The sequence below is a fragment of the Balaenoptera physalus genome (genome assembly GCF_965194825.1).
Source record: "Balaenoptera physalus genome assembly, chromosome: 11".
Taxonomy (NCBI): domain Eukaryota; kingdom Metazoa; phylum Chordata; class Mammalia; order Artiodactyla; family Balaenopteridae; genus Balaenoptera; species Balaenoptera physalus.
The window spans coordinates 74,871,454-74,897,991 of record NC_138896.1 but is presented as its reverse complement, the minus strand read 5'-3'; the positions used below and the strand labels follow the sequence as shown (position 1 = coordinate 74,897,991).

Genomic DNA, 26,538 nt, shown 5'->3' with positions numbered 1-26,538 from the left:
TGAGAGAAGCGCAAAGTGCTGTGAATTCCAGCGCAGGCGCTGGAACCAGGCTGCCTGGGCCAAAGTCCCAGCTTGGCCTCCTGTTGACTGAGTCACTGAGCAAATAGATTTAACCTCTCTGTGCCTCAGTTTCCTCACTGTAAAATGGAACCATGAGAGGACTGCCTTAAAGGATTGCTGTGGGATTAGTCGAGTGCTAATTGAGTTGCTAATTTTTGTAGGTCACAGAATACTTTCATACTGATTGTCCCTCCTTGGGCGGGGGAAGCTACCGGACGAGAACCCTTAGGCTCAGAGTGGAACAGAGCCCAGCCCCAGGCCCCTGGTGAGTTCACAGCAGAGCTGGGAGCTGAACCCAGGTGTCCTGAGGGCCCCTCCCCAGGCAGTACATCCCCAGCATGATTGGAAAGGCCTCCTTGGTCCTCTCTTGTCGTCCTCCTGGGACACCCGCCCAGCTGTGGCTAAAGCTCACCTTCTGCATCCACAGGCCCTGGGAGGGAGGAAGAGGAGAAATGCATTAGAGGCCACAGACTCCTGGTGTCAGGGCCAATGTGACCACCTTACTGCCTGGCCAGCCAGCCAGCCCCAGGCCTCGTGTGCCCTCTGCAGGAACCAGGAGCTCCTGGAGGCAGAGGCCTGGCCCAGACCGGCTCTTTACCTCCCAGTGCCAACCCCCCATCGCCCGTGCCAGTTGCAGGGACACTCAGGACCCCCCTCTTGGGGTCTGGTTGAGGAGGCCTGGTCCCAGCCTCCAGCTCTCAGGGCCTCTTCCTCTCACAGTCCCCAGGCGCCTGCTCCAGGCCTAACTTTTAGGTCAGAAGTGCTTCTTCTTGTCTCACTGAACCCTTGCTTCTTCTTGTCTAACTGAACCCTTCCATGCTGCAGCCTAAGTCCCTTTCCTGGAAATGACCCTGGGCACTGTGCCCTTTTAGAGACTTCGAGGCTCCTGTTCACACTAACGGCTTCGCTCCCTCTACAACACCCTCCCCATCCCTTGGCCAGTTTTCCTTCGATGCCCCCAGGACCTGCGCTTCTCAGCAGGTCTGGTCTCCTCAGCCTGGCCCTCTTCTCTTCAGGGCACCTAAGGCCAGGGGCCTGGAAGAAGGCCTCCGAGTTCTGGCCCCCACCCTCCGCGCCCACCTTCCCCGGGCTTGTCGGCAATGGCTGTCTTATTCTCGTTGTCCTCAGGCTTGGTCACCACCATGGAGGTCAGTGGAGTCACGAAGTGGTACTTGAGGGACAGGTCCAAGGCCTGGGCTGTGAGGTTCTCCTTCTCCTCGCCATGGGCATTCTTGCTGTGGGGAGGGGCGGGGTGGGAGGGTCAGCCCAGGACCCTCCTCCACCCCTCCCAATGGGGTCCCCCAGGATAGAGCCCACTAGCACTCAGAAAAATCTGGTTCACCAGCTCCCTGGGACAGACGGACATGCCCTGATTCCTCTCTGGACCTCAGTTTCCCCACCTGAAAAATACAAGGGGCTCAAGATGGCCACTGCAGCAATCAGTCATGATAGTGTTCACATGCTGAGCGCCAGCGGCTTTCCTGGCCGAGCCCACTTAACGGAAGGCTGACATGGCCCTCTCGCGTGGGCCCAAGCTCTGCTCCCTGTGGCTGAGGGCTGGCGTCCCAGCCTCTGGTTGTGTTCAGCGTCAACATCTCTGTGGGCCCATGCTGGGTGCGGGGAACAGGATGCTGAGGCCCACCCCTGCCCTCGAGGTGCTCCCAGGCTGCTGCTTGAGCCCCAGATGATGGACCCGGCTCTACTCCAGGAAAAACAGGCCATGGGGCCTGGCCAAGAAGAGGGCAGGGCAGCTGGAGTGGGCGTGGAGGTGCACTTCCTGGGGTGTAATTTCCTCCTCGTGGGCTCCCCCGGAGCACAGCCAGCACAGGGGGCGTCACAGGTAGGTGCTGGGGCAGTGCCAGGGGCTGAGTGCGGGGCCCGGCTGTGTGAGGGGTGGGCCAGGCAGGGTCACCGTCTCTCCAGCAGCTGCTCGATAGTGAGGTAGGCCCAGAGCCGCTCAATGTAGTTCCCAAAAATGTAGTCCCGCTCCTTCAGGGCCTTCTCCATCTCCTTCACGTCCACCTCCTCAGTGAATGTCAGGTCGTTGATGGCCTGGGGCAGGGGTGGGAGGAGGTGAGAGGCTGGAGGCCTGGAGCCAGGAGCCAGGTGGGCCTTGTTCAGGAGCTGCTACTGCTGGGCCGTCAGCCAGGAGGCTGGAGCCCTATCCGTGCGGATCCCCCATCCCCGGCGCACAGCCAGGCCCCGGCCCAGCTTACCCCGTGGCCCTTGACGTCCGCCTTAAAGCTGTTCGTGTCCTCAGCTGCCAGGCGCCCAGCCACCACAATCTCAGAGCCGTCGTAGAAGTGCTGGTAACTGTTCCGGGTGAGGTCCAGGATGGCGTTCTTAGGGTACTCCACCTCCACATCTGTCAGCAGCGGGTTGGCCACCTCCTCATAGAAGCCCTGGAGTCCAGATAGGGGACCTGGTCGTCTCAGGCCACCAGGGCGGGCAGAGAGAGGACAGGATGGGCAGGCTCCCACTGGCGCCTCTGCGGGTTGTTGAGTCTCCCGGGCTGGGCCAGTCCTGGCTCCTGATCTCCACTTCCACGTGGCCCTGACTGTGCCCTTCAGTTTGGGGGAGCCCTTCCTCATCGCGTTCCCCCCTCCCCCCAGGTAGAGACTGGGAGGAATAGAAAAGGAAAGGACAGAGTTCTTGGCACATAGAAAGGACTCAAGAAATGTTTGTTAGAGCGAAAGTAAGAAGAAAGGGTGGAGGCCGGCTAAAGAAGGCGATGTGGGGTGAGAGCATGGAGACCCGGAGACTGACAGGAGGAAGGCCGGGGGGTCCACTGCAGAGGTGGAGAAGCAGTCACCTGTGCCAGGGAGGAGGGGGAGGGTACCAGATTTAGCAAATGAAAATACAGGACATGAGTTAAACTTGAATATCAGGTAAATGACAAGTTACTTTTTAGTATAAGTACAGCTGTCATGGGATGAATTGTGTACCCTCAACATACATAGGTTAAAATCCTTACCCCCAATACCTCAGGGCATGACCTTATTTGGGGAAAGGGTCTTTACAGAGGTAATCAAGTTAATATGAAGTGTTCAGGACAGACTCCAATCCAGTACGACTGGTGTCCCTATGAAAGGGGGAAATTTGGACCCAGAGACAGACATGCACACAGAGAAGATGATGTGAAGATACAGGGAGAAAATGACCATCTACAGGCCAAGGAGAGAGGCCTGGAAGAGATCCTTCCCTCGCAGCTCTCAGAAGGAGCCAGCCATGCCGACACCTTGATTTTGGACTTCTAGCCTCAAGAACTGTGAGACAATAAATTTCTGTTGTGGAAGCCACCCAGTTTATGGTAATTTGTTAAGGCAGCACCAGTAAACTAATACAGTGTCCTATGCAATATCTGGAGCATGCTTGCTAAAAAATTATTTGCTGTTTATGAGAAATTCATATTTAACTGGATGTCTTCTGTTTGATCTGGCAGTTCTACAGAGGAAGCAGGTCTGTTCTGTGTAGGCCACAGACAAAATCAGAACCAGTATAGATGGGTAAGAGATAACCAGAGGTAGATTTCAACCCAAGAGGAAGTTCTTTCTAATAACCAAAATTGTCACACAGTGGAACAGTTTCCTGAGGAAGTGGTGAGAGCCTCATTCCCAGAGGTGTGCAAGACAAGGCATACCTGCAACTGCAAGTTGGCATCGGAATCCTCATAAATGCGGCGGGCAAGCCCATGGTTCTCCAGGGCCATACGCTCCAGGAAGTTATAATTCAGATTGTTGCCAAAGCCCAGGTTATATAAGGGGAACTTGCCACCAATGGCGTTCCGCACATTCTCTTGGATTTTTTCAGGTCTGCTTTCACCTGCAGGAGAAGGAGGTGTTCACGCTCCAGCCACAGCCCTGGCAGCTGTCAGGAGAAGCTCTGTCTGGACAGATCTGACTCCTACACGTGCAGAGTTGGCGGAGTCATGGCCACCAGCCCTTGTAGAGGCAGACGTGGGAAGGCCTGGCAGGGAGACAGGGCCCTGCCATTGAGGGGCTCACAGACCATGGGGGACCCTGGAGAGAGCTGCCCAAGGTCTTGCAGCACGCCAGCTACAGAGCCAGGAGCAGCAGCCAGAATTACACCCGCTGCCTCACCCACATTGGCGTCCCCGTCGGTCAACATGATGACGATGGAGGTGCTCCTCTCTGGGACTCTGTACTCCTCCCGGGCCTTGTTCAGCATGCTGATGCCCCTCAGCAGCGCGTCGTTGATGTTGGTCACTGGCACACAGACAGACAGACGGCACCGTGGGAGGGTGTCCTCAGGGTGCCAGGGTGGAGGAGGTCGAGACAGCAGGCCCTGCTTATGTGCCCAGGGACCCTGCCTGCCCATGTGTGGTGGTACTCAGTAAATATCGACTGAATGACTCAGTGAGTGATGAATGAATGACTTAGTCTTTCAAATGAGTAAAAGGACCAGCCTCTCAGGGCTGCCGGAAGGATAGATGCACATGGTGATTGTAAGAGCAATTTGGAGAACAGTCAAATGGACTCCCAGCTCCTCTCACAGGGAGGAGTGGGGAACAGTATAGACGTCACTTGTCATCTTTCATACAAAACTGCCATGGATAAGGGTATCTTGCTGGGGCTGATGGGGCACCAGGATCACAGGTTAGAATCAGAAAGAATGGGTTTCTGTAGACCACAGAGAAGACACCCCAGTATCAAGCCTGGGGACTCCCCACTCCCACTTCTACCCCGAGCCAGGGGCTGCAGGACCTGGACCAGCAGAGTCTCTGCCCCAAGGCAGGAGGGAAACAGACTGCTCAGGCAGAGAGGAGTGGCAGGATGTGGCTCCCTCCCCTCTGTTCTTACTTCCTTGATCACGAATATTCATCACAAATTTCCTGGCCTCCTGGATGTTCTCAGGAGTGGCTTGAACTAAAGTGTCTTTCCAAGTGGTCACACCTCCACTGAACAGGATGAAATTCAGGTAGTCATCCTCTTTCACATCCTCCAGAATTTTGAGGAGGGCATCCTTTGTCTGGGAAGGAGAAAGACAAGCAGACAAGAAGATGTCTTCCCAGCCTAGGCTGGCGGTGAGGCCCATGCCATCTGCAAGAAAAGGGGCAGATGATTTGTGCCTTTTTAGAATCCTGTCCCCCTTTCTCCTCTTTCACTGGAAATATTAGCTTCGTCCACTTTTTAAAAATCTCTCTCTCCCTCCCACACGTCTCACCCCCACCCCCTTGCACCAAGGAGAATACCTGCTCCACTTTCCGACCGTGCATGGAGCCACTGACATCAATCACGAAGATCACGTTCTTGGGCACCACCGGAAGGCCTTGAGGTGCAAAGAAGTGCACAAAGTAGCCATTGACGATCTGGAAAGGGGAGAGAGAGAGGGGAGGCCAGTGTCCCTTCAGCAACCTCACGTTGGCTGCCCTTGCAAATAGAAGGCAGCCGTTAACCAGCCCAAAATAAAGATGTCCTTTCCACCCCTCCAGGGGTGCCACACGAAGGCTCTGGACTACCCATCGTCCCCAAGCCTTGCAGGAAACTCATCCTTGGGCTGAGGATCAAGGGTGTCTCACTAGATGAAGCTGCAGCCCCTCCCCGCATCAGCCTTCACCCCACCATGGTGGGGAATCTACCAGCCTGGCAGAGCCAGTCGGTGGGTACCTACCTGCACGTTGGCTGGAGACTCTCTGTTCACGTCATAGGTGATAATAAAATCTCCTTTGAGGAGGGAGTCCGTACAGGTTGGGCATGAACGTTGTTGATCCAAGCTGGGCTTGAAGGACACGTGGCCCTGAGGGAGGGTGATGGCCAGCCTTGCTCAGCTTGGCCAGGGCCTGCCCTCTGCAGACCTCAGCCCGAGGCTGCCCTGGGGAGCAAGGTGCAGTCCTCATGGCGAGGAGCCTGTAGGTGGGTGCCTGTGCAGTCCTGCCACCCTCTGGGGTGCTGAGGCCTTTCTGAGCACCTCTCTCCCCTTCAGAGATCGGGAGCTCCTTGGAGGCCAGGGGCCTTATCTGAGCCAGCCTTTCACTCTTCCTGCTCACTGGGCCCACAAGTCCCTTAGCTCTGCCTGCACTAAGAAGCCACTTTGGGTGGGGAATTCTGCACCATGAAAGGGAATTTCATGTTGGGTGGTATTGTGTGTGTTGTTTCCAAGAGGAGGGGGAAGGGAGCAGAGTAGGGAATGGGGAGGGGCCCTGGGTGAGGGCACCGCCTGCAGAGGCCAGCAGCCCTCTGAGCAAATGCTCCTCGGGCCTCACCCTGGGAGTCCTGACTGAGGTTTGCTGTCCATATAAACATTTATTCATCCACTGCCCATGATCAGCAAGGCCCCTGGAATTGCTGGGGACCTTGGGGACCAGAGCCAACCACCAGTACCAAAAATAAAGTTCCCTTTTTTCTTTCACCCTTCATGTGGAATCAGATCTAAAAAACTCTCTCTGGCCTCTGTCTCCTTATCTGTAAAACAGGAACCAGTAACCTGCCCTGCCTACTTCCCAAAGTAGAATGGGACCAGGCTATATAAATGGCTTCCCTGTCCCCCAGTGCAGTTGAGACCCCAGTTCCTCCGGCAGGTCATCATCAGCAAGCAGCCCCCTGCCTCCAGCATCCTCACTCCTGACCCAGGGGGCCTAGGAGCAAGGGGACGTTGCAGACTCATCCCCCCCCCACACACACACACACACTCTCTCTCTCTCTCTCTCTCTCCCTTTCTCCCTTGCATCAGCCAAATCCCCAGGTTCAGACTCGCCCTGCTAGGGTCAGTGTTCCTGCACCTGCCCCCCAGGCCCGAGGGGCATCTACACCACCTTTTTCCCTGAGAAGGACTTGGTGAGGGCGCTGCTCAAGAGGTCATTGGTGATGAATGAGGCTTCAGCATCCAGCGTTCTGATGCCCTGGGGCTCGAAGATGTCTGCTGTGATCTGAGATGGCGAAAGGTAAGGAGATGTCACTCAGTGACAGTGCAGAGCCCAGCCTCCAGGACAACAAAGGCAAGGAGATGGGTCAGTGATGGTACAGGGAGCAGCCTCTAGGACAGCTCTGTGACAGCCAAGCCTGCTGTCTCCCACCAAGAAAATGACCACAAGGGCTTTTAAGTGGGTACTCTGACCCCAGAACTCTTCTACTACCTGCCATATGGTGCCCCAGATTCTACCACTAAAGCATTTCCTTTGGCTTTCCACTCTGATGTAGGTAAAATGCCCATGTAAGCAGTTACAAGCATTACAGAGACACTTTGTGATGTTGCCCCCACGGGCCCAGCACCCAACCTGGATCTGCCAGGTGCTGCCCAGCCTCCTCCCCTTGGCCCAGGTGCTGTAGCCAGCGCCACTGTAATTCCCCCATACCTCCTCAACCAAGTGGTGGGGCCTGGGTTTCTGTGTTCTTGACCCTGCTGTGGGGTCTGCCCAGGGACCCTTCCCAGCACCCTGCCCCCAGCAGTTTCAGCAGGGGCTGCAGGAGAGCAGCTGATTACCTCAAAGTGCTTGACCAGTTGCTTGGGCTGGACCTTGAGGTACATCTCGTACTTGCCGTTGTGCCTCTTCAGCAACTCCTCGTAGGCTAGCTCAAAGGTGACCTTGCTGCCTGCAGCCACATTGACTGAGACCGTGAATTTCTCCAGCTTCCTCCCAGAGGCCCTGAATGGGGGTGCAAGACAATGACTGCCCCAAAGACAGCACCAGCCCATCCTTCCTGGGCCTTGGGTTCAAGTCCCTTACCCTTGGGGAAGACCCCTACCCACTCTGAGCCTCGGTTGCCTCAAATTCAAAATGAGATAACGTAAGAATTACTGCGCATTTTGCCATATAATGATAATAATAGCTGCTGTTCTGTTGTTTGTGTCTCTGAGGGCCCTTACAGCCCTGACGTTCTCCCCAAGGCCTGGGGGTCCACACTTACTTGACCAAGCCAGCTGTCTTGCCCTGGGACACGGCCTTTTCATACTGCTTCTTGGCAACTTCCTTCTCTTTGACATTCCCAGGGTAGGTAACACCATCAATGGTCCTGCAGGGATAGAGAGCTGCTGGGGGACTCATGCTGAGCCAGACTCCCCTCCCAGCCCAGAGCCAGCAGTCGTGGTGACACCCACAAGGTGAAGTTGGTGATGAAGGCTGTCTTGGGCAGCTCCACATCGAAAGAAACCTCCTTGGCAGTGTCTGCGTGGTTGACGGCCCCGGTGGTGACGACATTGTGAGCGAAGCGGGAGGTCACCTTGCAGTGGACCTTGGTGCTGTAGACTTCGATGCCTTCGACCACCTGCGGGAGAGGTGATCAGCAGATGGTGACCAGCCAGCCTGAGGCACCTGGAAACCAGGTCTTCCTCCTGGCCTCTCCCCTTCAAGCTCCCCTTTGTGGGCTCCAAAGCTCCTGCCTGGTAAGTGGCCCCTCCAGTCTCCCAGTCACCCATGTCAGAAGCCTGGGCAGCATCCTTGGTTGCCGCCTTTAATTGGCCACCACTGTTCTGATGGTCACTCTGCATCCTTAGCTCTATCATCTGTTTACATGCAGCTGTAGCCAGTGAGACGGTATAAAAACCCAAATCCTACCCTGTCCTTCTGCCACTTGAAGCCCTCCCGTTCTCACCACCGCCCTCAGGACAGTCTTCCCCATGGCTCTGGGGGCCTCCAGGCAGGTCCTGCCTCCTCTGCTCATCCCATGCTCCAGCCATGCCAGGTCCTAGCTCTTCCTGCTTGTCTTCCACACCTCAGCTTAGAAAGAGCATGTCCACACACACCCCAACCCGCCCCCTGTGTCCTTTGGTAATTGCCCGCTTCTGTCTCCCAAATAGGCCCTTGTTTCCTATCTGAGGGCAGTGCATGGGGAGGGCCTTCGTGCCCCCAAAAACCCTCTTTCCAACGGGGTGATGGACCAAGGGACGCTCTAGGGAGACGTCTGGGTTAAACATGGATATAAAGATGCTTCGTGAAGGCGTGACAGGGCCATTCACTGTGTGTCTCCTGCCCTGTGCATGGGGCCTGACAAGTGCTCGGTAAGTGTTTGTGGGAAGATGGACTCGTGGAAGGGCGGTCCTCTGCTCTATCAGCAGGTCCGAGGGCCATGGTTCTGTGGTGCTCTTTCCCAGGGTTCTGGAGTCACGGGGGGGGGGGGGGGTCTGCGAGGGCAGGGGGCCATAAGCTGTTTACCAGCTGGAGGGACCTGCCATTGTGGCCCACTCCTTCCGCTGTTGGGCAACTAGCTCCGTCCTGCCCTGCCCTGCCCCATCCCTGGTGAAAGTTCTCACCCCTTCCGGGAGGCTCCGTTTCTGCAAAAACAAAGACAAACACAGGGGTCAGGCCAAGGCCAAGGCTACAGTGGCTTGGCAATAGGCTCTGGGCTGAGGCCAAGGTTCAGCAGTGACCCCCACACACACACCTTGAGGGGCCTCTGGACATGGACCCACCCAGAGCCACATGTCGGAGTAGGAAGGGCTTGAATAGATGGGGAAACTGAGGTGTAGGGAGGGAAGATCTCCAGTCCACCGGGGGGATCAGGGCAAGGAGGACCAAAGCCAGAGCTCTTCCCCTGCCCCGTATACCCTGACTCACTCTGCCCTTCCCTGGGCCCCAGGCCCCTGAGGCCCCATCCAGACCCCACCACCACTGTACCCCACACAGCTCAGCTCGGCCATTCCTAGAGGCCTCTACCCTTGTCTCAGACGTGGACCTTCACAGCCCCTCAGTGAGGTGAGCTGATCGTGCTGCATCACCCACCTGACCGGTAGGGAAACAGAGGCCCAGGAGATTTAAGAGCCTTGCCCAGGATTAGGGAGCAGGTCTAGAGCCCAGTTCCCCACATACCAGCTCTGTTCCCTGCAGCTCACTGCCCAGCCTCTGCCTCCTCCTCACCCTACACACAGGACCGCCCGGCCTGGCCCCTCTGCCTGCCAGATGGTGAAGAGGGGGCAGATTTACCCCAAGTAGCCGGCATAATCTTCTAGGGAAGCCAGAGACCGCCACACTGGAGAGCAGAGCCAAGATGAGGCAGGGCCACTGAGCAGACGCCATCGCTGAGCACACTGGCGGCGCCTGGGCTCCTTATATGAGCAAGCCTAGTGTTTCCCAAGTGGGGTCATCGACCTGCAGTGTGGGCGGGAGGAGCGGGAGGCGGGAGGATCCCCCGGGAAGCTGGACATGGGTGGAGTGATGGGCCTGGATCTGCCTGTACCAAGGAGGCCCCGTGGGTATCGTCAGAAGTGTTAGGACTTCACTCCCGGCAGCTGTGGGACAAGGAGGCCCCCGGAGAAAGCAGAAGCTCTGTGTTGGCAAATGGGCCCCAAGACCCCCTGGGAGGGGGCAATGGGATATGGCGTCACAAACAGCATCTCAGAATTGTTGCCGCACCGCAGACGTGGCCTCTGGTCTGGCCTCCTGGATCACAGTCACCCCCCCTTCTTGAGGCAGCCAGGGCACCAAACCAGACCCATCCCCCTAAGGCTCAGATCTCCATGGCTGACCCCTTGCTCATTACTCTCTGTGTCTCCCACGACCCCTTGAAAAGGACAACCCCCAAGTCCTGTGGTCCAGCTCCAACTTGCTTTCTGAACTTAACTCTCTTCCCACTGGCATACCTCTCCCTTCTCTGCACATCACATCTCTATCTCTGCCAGCCTGTGTCCCTCCTTCAGAAGCCTTCCTCTTTTGTCCCCTAGCTGACCACAGACAGCCCTGCTCCAGGCTCCAAGCTCCCGAAGGGCCTACATTCTGTCGTTACCTTTGGTTGAGGTTCGCGTGTTTGGATCTGATCACTCTCTCTAGACTCTGAGCACCTGGAGGGCCAGGCCATGTGTCACATTCATCCCTGTGTTCCCAGTCTGGCCAGGAACTCAGCTGCCCTCAGCCTCTTGGAGAGTCGTTCTCCTGAAAGTCTCCAGTGAGGCTGGAGTTCTGCTATCCAGGACAATGGGAGCCTCAGAGGCAGGGTCTTATCCCCTCCTAGTGGGGCCTGGGTCCTTCTGGGCCATCCCAGGGCCCTGCCAGCCCCTAGACCTTCCAGAGTGGGTACCATGTGCCGGCCATACCCATGTTCTTCTGAGCAAAGTGACCCAGTGACCCTCCTACTTGGCCACTACTGAACAGTGTTGATGAGGGTGCCTGAGCACAGGACAGCTAATTTATGGATCGTACCATGGTCTTGACTGAAAGCCAAGAGTGCACTTGACTGTGAGATGTACAGAGAGAGTTGACTGCTGAGGGCAGAGAAACAGAGTGAGAGGACAGAAAGCAGAAGCTCTGAGGCAGCAGAAGCCACGAGGAAAGAGTGGACTAGTGAGTGGAAGTGGCAGGAGCCGCAGAAGTAATGACAGAGAGTTGCAAAGTCAGCACAACGATAGCGGATCGACAAAGGGAGCTGCTGAGGCCCGGCTGGGGGTCCCTGCTCTCCCCAGGCCTCCTGAATCCTGACCCACACTGCCGGCGGGCACCGAGCTCAGGGCTGACACCTGGGAGCAGAGAGAAGGGCCCTGCAGTCTGGCTCCCAAGACATCTAGTTCATGAGGTCATCTTCAGCGGCTATGGTCGCTGACCACTGGGCTCTTGGGGCTGTGGCAGGGGTGGCAGAACTATTGTCCTGCCAGCATTGCCCAGTGGCTCCTCCTCACGGCCCTGCAGCCGCCTGAGGAGCTTTCCCCAGCCCCTCTCCTCCAGGCTACCACCTCATCCCCCAATACTTGGAGTTTTGTGGGAGGGACAACTCAAAGTAGGAAATTCTGAGGTTGCTCAAGAGGCCCCTGAGGGACAGCTGGGGACCTGGAGGGACCCAGAGTCATCATACAGAATTTCGAATTAAAGGAATCTAGGAAATCTTCAGGTTCACCCCATTTCCACTCTAGAGGACGGGAAAAGGAGGCCCCAGTTGGGTGGACTTTGCTGAGGGTGACCAGCCAGCTGGCAGCCCGTGGCTCTCCCTTGAGAAGCCCAGGATACTCCAGACGGTGGGCTGGGCTCTGCAATTCCACTGGCTGCCCTTCAGGGCTCTGTGTCCCTGGGCCTGGGGCAGCTCTGGACCTCAGCGTTTGTGTTGTTGATCTGAGCCCTCATGGGCCTCACCTGGAATGGGAACTGGACAGAAGCCAGAAAAAGCAGAAACCCCTTGGAAAGGAGTGGGTGGAGGCCCATCAACCTTCGCCAGAAGGGCCAGTGGCTCCCCAAAGTGCAAGTTCATCTCCACACGCCCTGTAACGTCACATTTTAACTGGGCCCCTAGACAAGGCCCAGGGAAGGCATTCTGAAGGGGTAATTCCAGGCATCAGTGTGAGGAGTCAGTGGGCTGCTATTCCTGGCCCCTGAAATCACAGCTTCTGGGCAGTGGCCGTCTCTGCTTTGGGGAAATATGCCTGCTCTCAGAGGTTCCAAACCCCCAGCTGGGAAATCCAGTGGAGGATGGAGGCCTGGGAACTGCCTCCTGAGGCCCTGACCCCAATAGGTGACCCTCAGCTCCTGGCAGGACTTCTTCAGGACCCCAAGTCCATATATATTTCATGTATTTCTTTCACATGTTCGTGTTAAGTGATAGTTTGGGATATCCAGAACCAAATCCCAACAGGCTTTGGCCATCAGCCACCCAGCCTGATGGGAGTATTTACATGGGGTGGTTAAGCACATAGATGCTGACTCCAGATAGCATGGGTTCAAATCCCAGCTCCGCCACTTAAAAGATGAGTGATTTTGGACAAATTACCTAACCTCGGCTGTAAGTAGTCATGATAAAAGTATCCCCCAGGGCTGTTGGGAGCATACATTTAGTTAATTCAACAAAGGCACTTAGAACAGTTCCTGGCTACAGGAAGCACTGGGGCAGCTGCAGCTGTTGCGGGTCGTTCCTATACGTGCTGCCAGAGTGTCCTTTGGTCTCTGGACCTGTAGGGGAAGCTGTGTGCACGGGACACCCAGGACACTCAGAGGGCATGGGGCCAGGCAGCTGCAGAGAACAGGGTGGGGCGGGGGCAGAGTTGGTGCTGGCTCCCGCCCAGCCTCCTGGTCTGCTGTGACTCCTGAGCCCTTCTGAGGAGCAACATCTTGGGTTGCCTCCCTGCCACACCCCCCTCCCCCAAAGCAGCCAGCCTGGGCTGGACATAGCCTCTCTTTAATGGAAGTCATGAGTGCTTCGACATAGGAGACCAGCTTGGACAGGGAGGTGTGGCCTGGGCAGTAGCTCAGGCTCCTCCTCTGCCATGGTCCCAAGGGAGGATGGGTGTGCTGGCTGGGGGCTCAGAAGATGTCAGGGACGATGTAGTCAGTGTGAACACCGTCAATCAGCCCATCCCCGTTGTTGTGGATGAACCAGCAGGTCACCTCAGCCCCATGCCGGGGGTCTTTGCTGTAGTCTTTTTGCAAGCCCCTGAGGAGAGACAAGCCAGCTGGGGTCACCTTTTGGGTCTGGCAGGGCTGCACCGCTCCAGGAAGCCCACCTCAACCCTGTGACACCTGGAGGAAGGCCTGGAGCAACGATGGGGAAGGCCAAGGGCAGAGATGCTGGGAGAGCAGCCCACCCACCTGGTGACCGTCAGCCGGCGTTTCTTCACCACCATTGTGGCGTCTGTCTTTGTGGGGTCAGAGCCTGGGTGGAGGTCGAACACTTTATAATCAAAGGAGTGGAAGAATTGTCCTGAAAAGGCATATGGGAGACAGCAGTTACCATCGGGGGCCTTGCTGCCTTGTACTCAGTAGGTGCTCACTGGAGGCTTAGAGAGTTGCTTAAATAATTGTTTTTCAAGGGCTTGACTGTTTCTGATAAATTTTGGCATCAAAAGCCACCTTTAGTTCACTTGCTATAAAGAAGCAGATATATTGCCTGGTGGTTGTACCTCCTGTCTTTTTGGACCAATTCCAAAGGAATCTGGCTGGGGAGAGAGGGTTGAGGGGTAGAGAACAGGGTCTGCAGGAAGGCCACAAGGAGAAGCAGTGTGGCCGATGACACATCCCACTCAGAAGGTCTCTGGGAGTCCACTGGACCTTTCCATTTGCTAATCGGACCTCTCCTTACTCGCTCCCAGGCTCACTTAACCTTTAGCTTCATTGTGTTTGATTGCAGCCTTTTTGCGGGACAAGCCTTCACCGGGACCCTCTTTGGAACTCTGAGCCTTGTAGGCCACGTTGGGGGTGGGCCTATCCTGGTGACCCGCTGCAAAGCTGACCCAGGGTAAGTCCTCTGGTTTCAACACCCCACCCCACAGCTCTGCCCGCCTAGCCAGCCGTACCCAGCAGCCCGTGTGTCCGTGCCGACATCCGGTGACTATCCAGCACGTAGAAGCCCAGGAAGTCCTGGCGGATGGCACTCCCCTTCCATACCCGGTGCAGGACGACCTCGAAGGTGCCCCCGTCCTCCACGGACACCACCAGGTTCCTCTTCCTGTTGATGGTCACCACCACCCTGTGGGACCAGGTGCCATGAGGGCAGGTGCGGCTGCACTGCACCCCCTCCATTCAGCTGCTCTTGTCCTTGAGACCCAGCTCTTATGAATCCCTCTCCCTGCAGGGGGTTGACGGTTACCTGCTCCATGCTCCTTCCCACTTGTTGCTATTGTGTATGGGGCCCTTACAATGTGCTAGGCCCTGTGCTAAGCCCTCCACGCAAACTGCATCATTCAATTCCCACTCTGATCCTGTGAGGACTGAGGCTCAGAGAGGTTAAAAAACTTGCTCAAGGTCACACAGCTGGTGAGTGGCAGAGCCAGGACTTGGACACCAGCCTGTCTATTATGAGTCTGTGTTCTTTGACTCCCACTTATCATCTGTGTCCTCCATACCGGACTCTGCCCACGTCTTCCTATAGCTCTGCTGCCCAGCATTGGGCTCTGGTGCTCAGCAGAGTTTGTTGAACGAATGAATGAGTGAAGGAAGGAACAAACACTAAACAAGGCATACTAAGACAGGGGCTGAAAGAGAAACCTAGAGAACGCTGGAGTTCAGCAGAGGAAGGGACTAGGATGGCTTCAGGGAAGAGGTGGCCAATGCGCTGGGCCTGGGAGCAGGAGTCGGCTTGGTTTGGCGGAGACGGGGGTGGACTGCAGGGTGAGGGTGCCACGGGAGCACAGGCGTCCAGGCAGCTGGGCCCGGAGCACGTGCAGCAATCAAGGGAAATTGGGAGTCGGGTGGGGAATGGTCCACGGGGCCCAACTTGTCTGCACAGCCTACGTGGAGGCCACGTGGACATCACACACTGACACAGCTCGGGGAATGGGGGCCCAGCAGGCTTGGGCAGCAGAGCTGGCTCTGGGGCTTCGTGCCTTGGTCTTCACCACACCCACCCCCGCCTCCCCTCCCAGGCCCCGGCCCCAGCCCGGTTACTCATTCTGCCGCAGTGAGGCCTGGTCCCTCCAGGAGAATATGGGTCCGCCGGAGCCAGGGTTCAGCGTAATGTTCTGAGGAGTCACTTCCAGCTGGAAGTCTGTTGCGGGGTTTGCGATCCCCAGCCGCCCGAAGTACGTGCCCTCATGCTTCCCAGGGCTCCTGGCCTCGTTGCCGATGAGCTGGCCATTCACTGAGAAGCCTGCAGTGGGGTGAGGGGCCATCCGGGTCAGGGCGGCCCAGCTCTCCCTAGAACCCCACCAGCCGGTCTTTGCTCCTGCCGCCCCCATGCCCACCCTCTTTGGGCTATGAGGGCCTCACCACCCAAGGGGAGGGGCCTTCAGGACAGGTGCAGGCCACTCACAGCACCGCCTCCCTCCCCTCCCGCCACACTAACTCTCTGAGACTTAGCCCTCGGTTCTGGGCCCTGAAGGAGGTGTTGCTTCCCCGAGGACAGGCCTTGGGCCTGCTCCTTCTCTGCGGACCCAGGCCCTGACACAGGGCAGGTCACAGTAGGTGCTGCAGGTGGGCCTCTCCACAGAAGCCTCCTCTGAACTGAGCAGCCAAAAGCCCCCTCCCCGTCTTCACTATCCCAACACAGCACGTCTCATGCTCGGAAATTGTCAGCTAAGAATTTGTTCACCTGTTTATCTCCCTTCCCTAAACGCCACGAGAGCAAGGACCTTGTCTCCGTTCCCACTGTGTCCCCAGACCTTAGGATGTGCTCAACAAATATTAGCAGATGGCCTGCCTGGACTGGGAGGGTGGGAGAAGTGGCCGATAGATGGAGAGGGCATTGCTCCCATCACCTGAGCCCTGCTGGGGAGGTGGGCTCCAAGACCCCTGCAGCCATGCGGGGGGCGGGGGAGGGGGTGTGGCAGGGCCACTGCATCATTTATAGGATTCAGTACAAAATGAAAACAAGGGGCCCCTCATTCAAAAATTGTTAAGAATTTCAAGATGCAACAGCAGAGCATTAAATCAAGCATGGAGTCCTTCCAAGGGCAGGGTCCTGTGCACCTGCACAGGTCACATGCCCAAGAAGCAGGCCCTGTATAGGGCCCAGGCAGGTGGATGGGGCATGAAGGAGGCAGGCTGAGCCCAGCCAGGTGGCAGGTACATAGGGTGAGGGGAGTGGAGGCCACAGCCACTGTCCTTCCTGTTCATGGCTGAACGTTGAGGACAGAGGAGCCCAGGCCCCACCCTCTCTGGCAGAGGGCGTGATGTCACCCATACCTGTGTCAGGGTCCTGCACCAGGCTCAGGACCACACCAGGCTCCTCGTTGATATTGAAGCACAGAGTGTCCTCTTTCTGGGGCACGTGGATGAGGAAGTGGGGGTCAGTGTCCACTGGGGGCACAGCATGGAGTCTATTAGACTGAGTATTAGGCACATGGGGCCGGCTGGGGAGAAGGGTTCAGTCAGGCAGGGGTGTCCCTCAGACCCTCCCAAGGACTCACCGCCAGTCACTTGGTTTGGCAGCTGCTGGACCTCGGAGCTAGGGCGCGTTGGAGAAGGCTGCGAGGCCAACAGCACGAAGGCTGACGGGCAAGAGTGAACGGCGCTTAGAAGGGAGGCAGCTGGGCCTTCCCTGGAGCTGCTGCCTCCTTTTCTGAGGCCCCTGCCACCCAAACGGGCTGGCCTGAGGCCACAGGGGCCGGAGTGGACACAGAGCCTTTGACGCCTCTCGGGATGTGGGAACGGAAGTTTGGCCCAGCACAGTGGCCTGGCCCCCTCTCGGTCTCCTGTCCTGGGAACCAGGAGGGGCTGGTGGCATAGGGGTGGGGAGGCCAGGCCAGGTCAGGGGGAGCGTTTTGATGGTTCCCAGTGAGAGGCAGCGAGGAACGCTGGAACAGAGGAAGAAAGCCTTAGGCTATCATTTCCTCATCAGGCAGATAGGTGATGACCAGGGCTTTGCTCAGGACTGAATGCACAGCCTGAGAGGTGGCCATGTGTGGAGTAGAGGGGTAGAGACCTGCGTCATCAGGATGGCTGCCACTTACTCTTTCCGGGTCCCACCATCTCTGTAGAGGACAACGATAGAGGACAGCGTCACCCTCCCCACTCCACGCAAAAGGCACGCACCTCATTCCCCAAGTGCAGCTGGGCCCGGAGGCCAATCAGGCCTGGGCCCGCCCTCCTCCTGGGGGTCCCAGCCCTCCTGGTAGATGAACGCTCACACGTAGGGCCCCTAAGCAGGCCGGGGAGTGGAGGGGTTCAGGCTGAGCGAGAGCTCCCCGAGCACACAGGAGGCAGCAACTATTTTGCAGCAAAGTAGGGAAGGGCATCTCGGGGGAGGAAGAGACCAAGAAAGGGTGGAGCAGGGCAGGGGGGCAGGGTGCTGTGTACCCGGTGGCTGGAGCACGTGCCACTTGCCCAGCCACCCGGAGCCCCTTGCGAAAATCAACGTGATTTAAAAACTCACCCAAGGGAAGAGAATCTGGAAAGGAGAGAAAGGAAAGAGAATTAATGCCCAGGAGATTTTTGGCTCTCAGAAGCCTCCCCATGCCCACAGCCTCCCCTCTGCAAGCCCATACCGTCCAGGGGCTTGTCAATGAGGGGCTCCAGGCCGTCTTGGTCCGCCATGCCCCTGATGGTCATGGAGGTCAGCGGGGTCACAAACTGATAGGCCAGCGACATCTTCAGGGCCTTGGCTGACACGTTGGCCTTCTCTGCCCCCTCCAACTTCATCCTGCCAGACAGACACCGGCTCCAAGCCCGCAGCTTGGATGACAATGGACTTGCACTCCCTTGTCCTTTCCTTCCTTTGTTCACTCTTTCAACAAACGTTTACAAAGCCCCTGCAGTGGCCCTGCCCAGGGGCTGTCTTCAAGGACCTCATGATTTAAAGGCCTCCCTCAGAGAAAACCTGGAGGTCTGGCAGGGCTGGGGGATGTGCCTCAGAAATACACAGAGAATTCAATAGCTGTGAGATCCTGGCAAGTGGTCTAACCTCTCTGAACCTCGGTTTGCTCGGCACATTGTGAGGATTAAATGAGTGTGTCTGGACACAGCAGCCCCGCAGTAAAGGGAAGCCTCCCCCGCAGCGGCTCAGTGGGGGCAAAAGGGGCTGCCCTGTGCCTCCAGCGGGCCCTGACCACACTACTGACTGCCTGGTTGATATTAACTCAGGAAGCAAAGGCAGAGGCCAGTAAATCTGACCTGCTTGCAACCTCCAAGGCCTAGAACCGCCCCTCCATAGTCCAAAGGACCAGGGCGTGGGGGTGCTCTGGGGTGGTCGTGCCCCTCCACCCCCCAGGCAGCCGCCGGGCTGGTACCGCTTGGCCAGCAGCTCCTGGATGGTGAGGTAGGCCCACAGGCGTTCGACGTGGTTCTCCAGCATGTGGCCCCGCTCTCGGAGCAGTTTCTTCATCTCTTCCTCATCCACCAGGCAGGTCGTCTGGAATTCTTGGCCCTCCTGAGGGAGGCGAGGGAGAGAGAGGCTGTGCGCCATGAGGGGCTCTGGGGGAGCCCGATGTTGTCTGGTCTCTGCAGCTCCGTTCTGAGCATCCTACCCCCTGCCTTTCCTGAGCCTGCTCTCCTCGTCCTCTTCCATCCGTTCCTTCCACAAAAGTTGCTAAGCACACTCTGTGAGCCAAGTTGGGCCAGGCCCTGGGCATCCCAGGGATGGAGGATCAGGCCCTGCCCTCATGGAGTTACTCTCTCTGGGGGATGCCAGCAGGCAACCAGCCGACCCACCACGTAGCTGTTTCCACCACGCCTCGCTCCTCCGGGTGCCCACCGCGGCCCCGTGCACCATTCAGCTTGCCACAGCTCACAAATGCGCCTTCTCTCCCCAGCTACAGTAATGCGGGCACCTCTTCCCAAGCGCATCCCACGAACCAGGCGCTGCATAAGCCTATTATGTGGATTATTTCGTTTACTCCACACAACTCTCCAGTACATTGTTACTCCCACGGTACAGAAAGGCCTAGAGAACTGGACCCATTTGATCAACGTCACCCAGCTGCAGCCAGGGTCTAGCTCAGCTTTCCTCACTCGAAGCCGGAGTCCTGAACCCTCAACTACACTGCACGGCTAGAGTCCAGGTCTCCATGACACCCCACACACACACACACTGCAGTGTGCACACACACACAGGCCCTGCACCGTGGTGCAAAGCTGCATGTGCAGTAGGTGCTCAGGAAATAGTTGTCACTTGAGAAGAAAGAGGCTGGCCTCTCACCCTCTCACGCTTTGGGAGGAATGATGTGAGGAATAACAGGTGGACCAGTTGGATACAAGGGACTACAGCTAATCAAGGCCCTGTTGGCCCCACTCTAGCCTGCCCTCAGGATGCCTTCATTGGAAGAATGCTCAGCCCTGGGGGGTGTGTGGCCTGCTGGGGTGAGGCACTGCTCTGGGGAAAGAGAGGCTGCTGGGGGCACAGGGGTTGGGAGCGGCGTAGGTTTGGAGTCTCTGGGTGCCTCTCCACCCTCCGCAGCCCTCTGTTTACCCCATAGGCTTGCACGTCCGCCTTGAAGCTGCTCAGTTTGTGGTCAGCGATGCGCCCGGCCACTATGATCTCCGAGCCTTCGTAGTACTGTTTATGGTGGTGCTGGGTCAGGGCCGAGACGGCATCCCCGGGGTACTGCAACTCCACATCCCTCAGCAGAGGGTTGGCTACCTGCTCGTAGAAACCCTGTGGGGATGGGGGGTGCAGCCTCAGAGCTGGTGGGTCGTCCTAGGCATCCAACAGGAAACCCACTCACAAAGTGGGGTGTCGGGATCCCTACTTTATAGAAGGAATTGCAGGCTCAGGGCTTAAGTAACTGGTTCGAAGTCACACAGCTAATTCGAACCCCACACCAGAGCTTTATCTGCTCTGGGCTGATGGGTACGTGGCTGCCAAGGCCATGCTCCCCATGACATGACTTTGGGAGCAGGGGGAGGAGGAGACCTGCAGTTGCTGGGTGGCATCATGGTCCTCGTAGATTCTCTGGACACGTCCGTTGTTCTCCAGGGACATGACCTCCAGGAATTTCAAGTCCACGTCATGGCCGAAGCCCAAGTTGTAGAGTGGGAACTTGCCCCTGATGGCATCTCGGACATTCTTGAGGATTTGGGCACGATCCGTCACCCCTGCAGCCACACAGCCAGGTAGGGATGGGATGCTGGCTCACAGGTGTGTGGGGCACGAGGGGACTTTGGGGCACCCTCCCTGGGGGCCAAGACTCCCATCTCAGACCATCTCCAGTCCCCACTGGCATCTTGAGGCAACGCCTCTTGCTGGCTCACCTGGGTGACTGCAACAGCTGCTCACAGAGCTCCTCGAAGACTTTGCCCATCTACATGGATCCATCATGAGCAGATCTGATTCTGCTCTAAACCCATGGCTCCTCGCATGGCCTGTGAGGTCCTGCTGACCTTTCCACCCTGTTTCACCTACTCTGCATATGCCTACACTTCCCAGGCAGGCCCTGCCAGTGCACAAACCTTGTTTTGCTCAAGCTGCCCCTTCTGCCAGGGATACCTTCCTGCTTCTCCTCCCCTCCTTCCAGATTGGGCTCAGGGGTCACTTCCTCTAAGAGGCCTTCTGAGACCCTGCCTGGGCCAGGTGCCCCTTGTCTGTGCTCCTTTGGCCTTCTGGCACCCTGTTCCTTCAGGGCCCTTGACAGAGCATCTGCTCCTGGGTCTGCCTCCCCCAGTGGACCCTGGGCTCCTTAAGGGCAAAGACGTGTCTTGTTCTCTTAGTGTCTCTCCTTGGTCCCTAGTCCTGTGCTTGGCACTCAGTCAGTGCTGAATCCGTAGTTCATTAAACTCAGCCTAGGGTCCTGCCCATCCTCCTGGGCCCTGTGCAACCCCGTGTCATGCAGAAACTTCCCCAGCTTCCCAACTCAGGACAGAACACCTTGGAGCTCCTGCAGACTTTGTGGTCTGAACTCTGCTTTTAAACCAGTGCTTGGCTTTGCCCTTAGCCTTTCTGCCCCCAACAGCATCCCCATTGGTTGTATTTCCAAGTTCAGCTTGAATGCCTTTGGTAATGAAGAGGTCACCACCTCCCAAGGTAGCCCTCGGGGCGTTTACCCTCTGTGGGCTCGCCATCTGTCAGCATGATGAGAATAGAGGCGTGGTTGCTGAGTTCTGGGAGGCTTCCGTGAGCTTTGTTCAAAATCTCAATTCCCTGGAGCAAACCTCCATTCAGGTTTGTAGCTGCAAAAAAGAGAAAGCAGATCAGTGTATGCCCTGAATCTGAGGGGACAGAGGTGACATCAAGGCGGCCCCAGACCCCTGCCCTTACACCCGGCCAGAGAGAAGTGCCGCACAAAGTTCCGAGCTGCGTCCAGATTGGCGGCAGATGCCTGCACCAGCGAGCCCCTCCAGGACTGCACTGCAGACCCAAAGAGGACCAGGTCGAAGTAGTCCCCTGGCCGCAAGTCCCCCAGGATTTTAAGGAGCGCCTCCTTGGTCTGTAAGGACAGGACAGTCAGTGGAGGGGCAGGGCCCCAGGATAGTGCCTTCTGTCATCTCCAGATACCCAGTTCAGAGGTCCACAGGGTAGAGGTACATGGTGGGCAAGCAGAAGGGGATGGACAGGACAGCCAGGTGGCGCCAGGAGAGGAGCAGCCTACTGAGCTCTGGGATGTCTTGAGGGGGATGGAGAAGGCAAAGGGACCCAGTATGGGGAGGGGAAATGACCAGGAGTTCAAGGGGGTCAGGATTAAGACAAAGGACCCCAGGGGGCTGAGTTCCTAAAACTCTGATTGTCCAGCCATGCTTTCACTGCGCTATGGACAGGACACCCAGAGCACTGTGGGAGTGGGCTGTGCCCTGCTGCAAGCCATCTCCCGGGACCACTGTAATCATCCCTGCACGCCTAGGGTACAGATCTCATCTTCCAAGCATCCCCCATTGGTAAACCCCACAACCCTATGGGCACTGCATTTTACTCCCATTTTTGCCGTTGAGGAGAAGTGAATGCACTTGCCCACGGTTGCACAGTGAGAAAGTGGCTGATTCCAGAGCCCCTGACCACTGGGATATCCTGTTAAATTACCCTGCCTCTGACCAGGAGCAGAAGTCCCAAACCCAGACTCTGGAGGCAAAACCAGGGTGGGATGGGTGATGGGGCTAAAGAAGCTCCTGCTGGCTAACTGTTTAGAGCCACAGTTTACCTGCTTCACTTTCTGGCCTTCCATGGAGGAGCTGATGTCAATCACAAAAACCACATTCTTGTTCAGGTTTGTCAGGTTTTGGGGAGCAAAGAAGTGGGCAAAGTGGTTATCGGCGACCTGAAACACAAAGGGACAAGTGAGGCCTCTCTCTCAAGCACCCTGCCCACCCTCTGAGTCTTGGGCAAGAAGCTTCCAGCTCACCAGGAGGTCACAGGCCTTGTCCCTATTGACATCGTAGGTCACCTTGAAGTCCCCATTCAGCAAGGTCGTAGAGCATGTGGGGCAGGATTGCTGCTGGCCCACCGTGGGACGGAAAAGCACATGACCCTGGAACCATCGAAGGTGTGAGGCATTACTGGTTTGTAGCGACAGCGTAAGATGTGTGTGTGTGTGTGTGTGTGTGTGTGTGTGTGTGTGTGTGTGTGTGTGTGTGGTGCACAGGCATAGGAATGAATCTAGTGGGCCCCTCACCCTGCTGCTGAGAGTACACACCTGTGGGTGGTAGGAGAGAAGACCTGTTTCTTTGCTCACATGCTTCTGAATCATTGGGATTTTCTATAAGTATCATCACTTTGGATACACAATAAAAACAGAATAATAGCAGCATGAGAAGCATGGGTCAACTCACACTGTCTAGTGAAAAAAGCAACACTGTGCTGGAAAATGAAACCTGCCTGGATAGACAAAGAGAAGGAAGAGCCCAGAGTGGGAGCTGTGGTCTGTTTGGACTTGGTGCTGGTGTTCAGGGAAATTGGGGGTGGTTTGTACCCGATACATTTCTACACTTCTGTTCTTTCCACATTTTCTTTAAAGATGCTTTTATTTTTACTTTTTGTTTGTTTGTTATAAAAGTAAAATATGCTCATTAAAAAAAAATTTGAAAAGAATTATTAGGAAGACAAAGACCATCCCCTTGGTCCCCTACTGAAAGCAAGCATGTTTGCTAACACTCTGGGGTATCATATTTTGTTTCAAAGGAACCCCTTCAAAACTGTAGGAAACATTTCTTTTAAGTGAATTGTTACGGAGTCACTACCAAAGGTGGGTGGGGAATAAAGAGTTTGCTCCTGGCTCCAGTTGAGGGCAAGTTAGGAAGCAGGGCACTAGCTGGGTATCACCCACTCCTATGCCACACTCCTCAGGACCTGGGGTAGGGGCAAGCAGGGGGCTTCTGGGATTCCCACAGATGGGTGGGAAGTGACAAGTGGCAAGTGGCTTGGTAGGCCAAAGGCCTTTCCAAACTTCATCATGTTTCCAAGAACACTGGGGCTTGGAATCCTGAGGTTTGCACATGTGCCCTATATTTCCATGAATGCTTTCCCGTTGGGATGAGACAGGCAAAGAGGAAACTGAGGCTTAAGCAAGCCAGCAACTCACCCCAGACCAGGCAGCCGTTGTAGGCGCCCTCCCCAGCCTCAGCACACAGGCTTTTGCCAAGCGGTTCTGAGAATCAGGAGTGCTAAGTTCCCCTCTCTCTCTCCCTTAGGGTGGCCTGCAGCCCTTGTCTGCAGCCATGCTGAGAAGTCTCTGAGGGCTCAGCCATCCCACGCACCTCTTTCCCTGAGAAGGACTTCTTGATGAGCTGGGCGGCCTGTTCCTTGCGGAGGAAGGAGGCCTGGGCATCCAGCTTGCTGATCCCCCGGGGCTCAAAGATGTCCACGTCGATCTGTGGCATTGAAGCAGTTCCTGTACCAAGGCTCCCATTTGGGAGCCATCATCAAGTCTCAGCCAAGAGCCAACGTATATCCTGACCACCTACTGTGTGCAGCACCCACCCAGCTCTCAGCACAGGGCCTGGTTGTAGGCACTCCAAAAATATTGGCCAAATGAAAGTGTGCATGCCTGAGCCCCTCAACTCGGCCACCACTAAGGTGCCAGTAGCAATTACAGCCCCTCAGGCTGCCCAGGACTTCCTGGTTTACAAACTCCCTGGACATTCAATATCTCTCATGATCCTTGCGGCAGTTCTGGGACATGCAAAACCCCCATTTGACAGATGAGCAAGCCAAGGCTCAGAAGGAGGAGGAGGTTGGAGGGTTCAGGGAGCTCCCTGCCCACGAACAGCCATCAGAGCCCACCCTGAGGAGTCAGTCCCCCCCCCGTGTGCTCAGGCCCAGGGCTGCACACGGTGGGTGCCGAACCAATGCTCAGAGCTGCAGAGAGAGAGAGGCAGGAGCCCAGCTCCTGAGACCTTGCCCCTGCATGTGGTCACCAGCGATCTACCTCAAAATGCTGCACCAGCTGCTTGGGCTTGACCTTGATGACAATGTCATACTGCATAAGCTTTCGCTTCAGCACCTCCTCGTAGGTCAGCCGGAACGTGGCTTTGCTCCGGGGACCGATGGTGACCTGGATGGCAAACTGCTCCATCGTTCTCCCCGAGGCCCTGGATGTGCCACCAGTGGCAACAACAAACAGACAAATGGTAAGTGATATGGAGGTCCTTGTCACCTAAAGCATGGCCCTCAGAGTCAGTTTCTCTTATTTTCGTGCTGCTCCCAGCTTTCCTTGACCCTCACCCTTGTCTTAGCTGGCTGGCCAGGGTCAGGGCCCCACTTCTCCAGAGGCCTCGTCCAGTGCACCTGTGCCAGCAGTGGATTTGGGCAGTTTGCTCCCTTCCCATCAGCCTGGGCTGCCCTCCACCCAAGGCATCCATCCTGGCAGGGGAGGGCAGCACCAGGGATTGGGCCAGCAGGGCCCAGAACTCACCTGACAAGGCCGGCGTTCTCTCCTGAGATGGCCGCTTTCCGGTACTGCTTCCATGCAGTCACTTTGTCCTTTATGTCCCCGAGGAATGCATTTTCACCTGCTCTGCTACAGGGAGGAAGACGGCCTCAGGGAGGTGCCCCTCCCCGACCACACAGGGCCTTCATATTGGAGGTGCTCCCAGCCCAGGCACTAAGGAGGCCCTGTCCAGGTGAGCACTTGTGAGAGGGCATCTCCTGCCGGCCTCCTGCTGCCCCCAGAGCTGCTCAGGGAGGTGGGCAGCCATGGCCACAGAGTCCAGCAAGAAACCGTGGGTGCCAGCCTGTGCTCCTTGGGCCCTAGGCTGAAAACACACTGTCAGAGGCTCTAGTTTGCTCTCTAAGATGGGAGCCCAGAGCAGACCTAAAGGACTTTTCAGTCCTTCAGAGCTGGGGCCGGCCTGTGGCCCTTGGGGACGAGGGGATGGGCTGCACTGTTGGGCCACTCAGAGCCATGGTTTCGGGCTGGGCCTGGTGAAGCAGGCGGGGCACGCACATGGCAAAGTCGCTGATGAAGGCCGTCCTGGGGATTTCCACATCGAAGGCCACTTCCTTGGCTTCGTCGGCGTTGTTGACCACTTGGCTGGTGATGACACAGTGGGCAAAGCGAGAGGTGACTTTGCAGTTGACTTTCAAACTCCGGATGACCACGCCATCGACAGCCTAAAGTGGGACGTGCGGGAGGTGGCTGGGATGGGGGCTCAGCCAGGGGAGACCTCAGCACCCATCTCTGACACAGGTGCTGTTCTCTATGCCTGAGGCCATGCCGTGGGGCATGAGGGGGGTGGGCGAGCCCCCATTTGGAGGAGACGGGAGTCCCTCTGCCCAGGGGCACACCTCGAAGCCCAGGGGAAACAGACTGTAATAAAGGCCCACCACAGACCCCTTTGCTGAGATCCTCACTCACTGTGTCCAAAGCCGGTCGCTTCTGTAAAACAAAACCGGGACAAGTGTGAGTGAGAGCACTCAGGGGACCAGGGCCTATCTGTTAAGGGACGGGAATGGGACACAGCCTGTGTCCTTGACGCCTTGGCCTCACCTCCCCCATGCTGCTGGGAGATCCTCTCCATTCAGAGGAGGTCGAAGTGGGTGGGGAGAGCCCCGGTCTCTGGAGCCCCTTCCAGGCTCAGCTGCCTGTTTCTGGCCCAGGGGTTTACCCACATACCTTGCCGCCTTTGGGACTGCGTGTGGGTGAACCCTGAGCGGGCATGGCCTGCAGGGCGAGCAGGGACGCCAGGCACACACAGAGCAGCCCCCGAAGCCCCATCGTGCCGTGCATGGTCTCAAGGCTCCTGCTGCCTGTCACTTCGCTCAGACCATTAATCAATAAAATGCTGGATAAACATGGATTAAACATTAGACAAGGTGA

General features: G+C 56.9%; 3 protein-coding genes and 2 long non-coding RNA genes across 9 annotated transcripts in view; 3 read left to right on the top strand and 2 right to left on the bottom strand.

Moving 5' to 3' along the window:
- Positions 1-2,404, top strand: part of LOC309638489 — a 5,016-nt gene extending 2,612 nt beyond the window's left edge. The window contains exons 4-6 of the long non-coding RNA XR_014251158.1: positions 222-325; positions 1,726-1,900; positions 2,321-2,404. This is a non-coding gene — a long non-coding RNA (uncharacterized lncRNA). The remainder of the gene's footprint in view (positions 1-221; positions 326-1,725; positions 1,901-2,320) is intronic.
- Positions 1-10,073, bottom strand: part of ITIH3 (inter-alpha-trypsin inhibitor heavy chain 3) — a 13,693-nt gene extending 3,620 nt beyond the window's left edge. Inside the window, exons 1-15 of the mRNA XM_082414454.1 lie at positions 9,938-10,073; positions 9,268-9,288; positions 8,116-8,282; positions 7,926-8,030; positions 7,501-7,663; positions 6,833-6,946; positions 5,692-5,817; positions 5,273-5,389; positions 4,881-5,049; positions 4,161-4,286; positions 3,701-3,882; positions 2,277-2,462; positions 1,973-2,112; positions 1,141-1,295; positions 473-490 (exon numbers count right to left, since the gene is read on the bottom strand). Of these exons, the coding sequence (XP_082270580.1) occupies positions 473-490; positions 1,141-1,295; positions 1,973-2,112; positions 2,277-2,462; positions 3,701-3,882; positions 4,161-4,286; positions 4,881-5,049; positions 5,273-5,389; positions 5,692-5,817; positions 6,833-6,946; positions 7,501-7,663; positions 7,926-8,030; positions 8,116-8,282; positions 9,268-9,288; positions 9,938-10,030 (1,882 nt within the window). The 5' untranslated portion in view covers positions 10,031-10,073. The remainder of the gene's footprint in view (positions 1-472; positions 491-1,140; positions 1,296-1,972; positions 2,113-2,276; positions 2,463-3,700; positions 3,883-4,160; positions 4,287-4,880; positions 5,050-5,272; positions 5,390-5,691; positions 5,818-6,832; positions 6,947-7,500; positions 7,664-7,925; positions 8,031-8,115; positions 8,283-9,267; positions 9,289-9,937) is intronic.
- LOC309638488 lies at positions 8,277-24,046 on the top strand. 3 transcript variants are annotated; one of them, XR_014251155.1, is made up of 6 exons: positions 8,277-8,400; positions 8,815-9,015; positions 14,055-14,162; positions 20,274-20,410; positions 22,664-22,767; positions 23,912-24,046. It is a non-coding gene; the product is annotated as an uncharacterized lncRNA (long non-coding RNA). The 3 variants fall into 3 exon arrangements; XR_014251157.1 differs by having other exon boundaries at positions 22,664-22,798; positions 23,912-24,008; XR_014251156.1 differs by lacking the exon at positions 22,664-22,767 and having other exon boundaries at positions 23,912-24,025.
- ITIH1 (inter-alpha-trypsin inhibitor heavy chain 1) lies at positions 13,091-26,538 on the bottom strand. 2 transcript variants are annotated; one of them, XM_082414443.1, is made up of 22 exons: positions 26,335-26,538; positions 26,053-26,097; positions 25,666-25,832; positions 25,135-25,239; positions 24,649-24,811; positions 23,978-24,091; positions 22,627-22,752; positions 22,426-22,542; positions 21,552-21,720; positions 21,338-21,463; positions 20,211-20,392; positions 19,767-19,952; positions 18,589-18,728; positions 17,848-18,002; positions 17,736-17,750; positions 17,314-17,334; positions 16,771-16,851; positions 16,547-16,660; positions 15,311-15,512; positions 14,221-14,393; positions 13,517-13,628; positions 13,091-13,361 (listed from the first exon to the last, which is right to left on the bottom strand). In XM_082414443.1, exons 1-22 carry the CDS (start codon positions 26,524-26,526, stop codon positions 13,232-13,234), a joined length of 2,835 nt encoding a protein of 944 aa, XP_082270569.1. In that variant the 5' UTR covers positions 26,527-26,538; the 3' UTR covers positions 13,091-13,231. The 2 variants fall into 2 exon arrangements, with proteins under 2 accessions (XP_082270569.1, XP_082270570.1); XM_082414444.1 differs by having other exon boundaries at positions 26,077-26,097; positions 26,335-26,535.
- The window catches only part of NEK4 (NIMA related kinase 4), a 56,104-nt gene continuing 54,302 nt past the window's right edge, over positions 24,737-26,538 (top strand). For both annotated transcript variants that reach the window (XM_082414467.1, XM_082414465.1), the window contains exon 1: positions 24,737-24,850. The gene's annotated coding sequence lies outside the window, so the exon portion shown is untranslated. The remainder of the gene's footprint in view (positions 24,851-26,538) is intronic.